The 3,279-nt window shown below is 41.4% G+C and overlaps 1 protein-coding gene across 1 annotated transcript in view; it reads left to right on the forward strand.

The window, feature by feature from the left end:
- The first annotated feature begins 1,526 nt into the window (after positions 1–1,526).
- LOC123520640 (waprin-Phi1-like) overlaps positions 1,527–3,279 on the forward strand; it is a 2,030-nt gene continuing 277 nt past the window's right edge. Inside the window, exons 1-3 of the mRNA XM_045283119.1 lie at positions 1,527–1,683; positions 2,616–2,790; positions 3,004–3,077. Coding sequence (XP_045139054.1) covers positions 1,681–1,683; positions 2,616–2,790; positions 3,004–3,077 — 252 coding nt within the window. The 5' untranslated portion in view covers positions 1,527–1,680. The remainder of the gene's footprint in view (positions 1,684–2,615; positions 2,791–3,003; positions 3,078–3,279) is intronic.

The following is a 3,279-nucleotide window of genomic DNA, read 5'->3' on the forward strand; positions in this document are numbered from 1 at the left end:
GTCACTCAGCAGATATCGGGCCAAAATCAGGAAGAATCAATAATGACGTCAAAAACTGTATAATACACGATATATCCCCGCACTTCACACACACACACACACACACACACACACACACACACACACGGCCCGGTAGCTCAGTGGTTAGAGCGCTGGCTTCACAAGCCAGATGACCGGGGTTCGATTCCCCGGCCGGGTGGAGATATTTGGGTGTGTCTCCTTTCACGTGTAGCCCCTGTTCACCTAGCAGTGAGTAGGTACGGGATGTAAATCGAGGAGTTGTGACCTTGTTATCCCTGTGTGTGGTGTGTGCCTGGTCTCAGGCCTATCCGAAGATCGGAAATAATGAGCTCTGAGGTCGTTCCGTAGGGTAACGTCTGGCTGTCTCGTCAGAGACTGCAGCAGATCAAACAGTGAATTACACACACACACACACACACACACACACACACACACACACACACATACACACGCACGGGTGCATGCACACGATTACAAACAAAGCTATAAACAAAGAAAAAAAAATTCAAGTCAAGAAAGTGAGTCACAGTAAGACCTTCAAGTGCAAGGTTATTCTGAATTTCCGAGTCTCCTGCCGCTCCGGAATAAAAAGAAGATAAATAAATAACTGGTAAACATGTTATATGACCTTCATAAAACTGGTATCGGACTAAAATTATTTAAAGCTGCACTTCTCCACACCATATTCTTTGTGATTATTAGAGTTATCCTTATTGAAGGTAACGACTTTGATGAAAAGCTTTCATGTATACTTAACCGTGCTATTGACTCCACCAGTAAACTGTTGTCACGGCAAATGTGTTGGTAGATTTTCTTTAACTAATGAAGGTTGAAATAAAATCACGAAAAAAAGCGACTTTGCATTAAAATATTTTACTTCATTATGCATTCATGCTTACTCATATATTACAGATCAACACACACACACACACACACACACACACACACACACACACACACACACACACAGCTTCTTAATGTGTGGGACCTGTTCACCTAGCAGTAAATAGGTACGGAATGTAACTCAAAGGGTTGTAGCCTCGCTTTCCCGGTGTGTGGAGTGTGTTGTGGTTTCAGTCTTACCGAAGATCGGTCTATGAGCTCTGAGCTCCCTCCGCAATGGGGAAGACTGGCTGGGTGACCATCAGACGACCGAGATGAATTACATACACACACACACAAACACACACACACACACACACACACACACACACACACACACAAACACACACACACACACACACACAAACAAATAAAGAAAAAATATTAGGATGCTATTATTCCATCGGGGTAAAAGTGACTGTGTTGCCGTATCATGTACCTTGTTACTTGTTACAACATTACAGGCTGATCATAATCACTCTTCCGTGCGTTCTTGTGAATAAAACGGAATATTCATGAGAAGATAAGTACATGCATAGACACAGGTGGAGGAACACAAATAAAGAACTAAATAAAGCACGGAATTAAAGTGAAAAATAATATATGTAATAAAGAAAAAAAAGAAGGAAAGTTGCCCTTTTCCGGGAGAATCACAGAATAGCCCTAAGCTACCGCCGCCTTGGCCGCCTGTCGCTATATAAACCCTCGCCACGACCGTCGTCTCAGCACAAACCCTACTGCACTCTCAAGTTGCCTCGCTCTCATCTTTGCTCCAGCATGGTAAGACAGTACAGATCTATTCTGTCAATATATTTTCCTGTCTTTTGTATTGAAATGTTTCTATATATGCATTTATTTACCTTGTTGAGAGCTACAGGGTATGAGCAATATCAGGTTCGTGTTGTCCGATCTTCATCTTGGACTTTTAACCATACGTATTTACTTTAACTTTATTGACTGTCTAGACACACAGTCGCATCAAACACTTCACTCCACACTGCTATACTTCTGTGAACAAAGTTACGTTTCTTGATGTCTTTTCTGAAAATATTTCTTTTCAATATCCTTGTATGTCCTAAGGTGTAGTAGCCCTCGTATCAGAAGATAATCTCTTGAACATATAACTAATGTTATCTGTTTCCTGTCACATCTTCATCATTATCGGTGAACACTATCTTGATATTTCTCAACAAATTGCATGTTTCTCCTCGTGATCTTGATTATATACTTCCCAAACGACAGTAGAAATGGTTACTCCCTATTTCTTTTTCCTTTGTTCATGTAGTAATTTCCTCACTTCCCAAATAATAGGCTCCTTCTGTACTTCATGCATCCTATTCAGAGAGAGAGAGAGAGAGAGAGAGAGAGAGAGAGAGAGAGAGAGAGAGAGAGAGAGAGAGAGAGAGAGAGAGAGAGAGAGAGAGAGAGAGAGAGAGAGAGAGAGAGAGAGAGAGAGAGTGTGTGTGTGTAATACAAAACAGAGAGAGAGAGAGAGAGAGAGAGAGAGAGAGAGAGAGAGAGAGAGAGAGAGAGAGAGAGAGAGAGAGAGAGAGAGAACAAAACAAAGAGAAAGAGAGAGAGAGAGAGAGAGAGAGAGAGAGAGAGAGAGAGAGAGAGAGAGAGAGAGAGAGAGAGAGAGTGTGTGTGTGAGTGTGTAATACAAAAGAGAGAGAGAGAGAGAGAGAGAGAGAGTAATACAAAACACATTCCAGCTTTGCATAGTGACAGTCGCCTTGTTGGTGCTCGTGGCGCTGAAAGATGCCGAGGCGGGGACGCCTCCTATATCTGACAGCTGCAGGCACTGGTGTCCAAGAGCAGGATATCCTCCTGGCGAAGGGTTTTACTGTTGTGATCGTGGAATTGGGACTATAGGGGACGAGTTCGAAAGTTAGTAAATGTCACTATCTCTGTCCAAATGAAAAATTACATATGATATATTGCAATTTTGTGTTCGGTCTCTTTTAAGCTGGTCTGATATACAACATTTTTAATGTCTAAACAATACTGCTAATCTTTGAGCCTTATGTCAATCTTTTATAACTGACGTCTTTTGTCAGTTTTATGATGTCATTTATCATATTTCTGTTATTATTTCGTTAGGGCACCCTGGCAAATGTCCCGACCGTCCTGTCTGCCCCAAGAATGAGTATCTCAGAATCGGACCAAGGCCCACGGTAAGTTTGTTGCAGTCATGGCTCATCAAGAGCAAGATAAAGATGTAAATGACTTTCACCCTTGAGTAGACGTATACTTATATACTTTAAACTGTATATTGAAATAACTGTAAACGGTATATCAGAATCACAACTACACACATATATTGTGTACTAATGTATAGACAGACACAGTATAATCTGTGTTTTACAGATGTAGAGT

This window comes from Portunus trituberculatus, chromosome 47 (genome assembly GCF_017591435.1).
Source record: "Portunus trituberculatus isolate SZX2019 chromosome 47, ASM1759143v1, whole genome shotgun sequence".
Lineage (NCBI taxonomy): Eukaryota > Metazoa > Arthropoda > Malacostraca > Decapoda > Portunidae > Portunus > Portunus trituberculatus.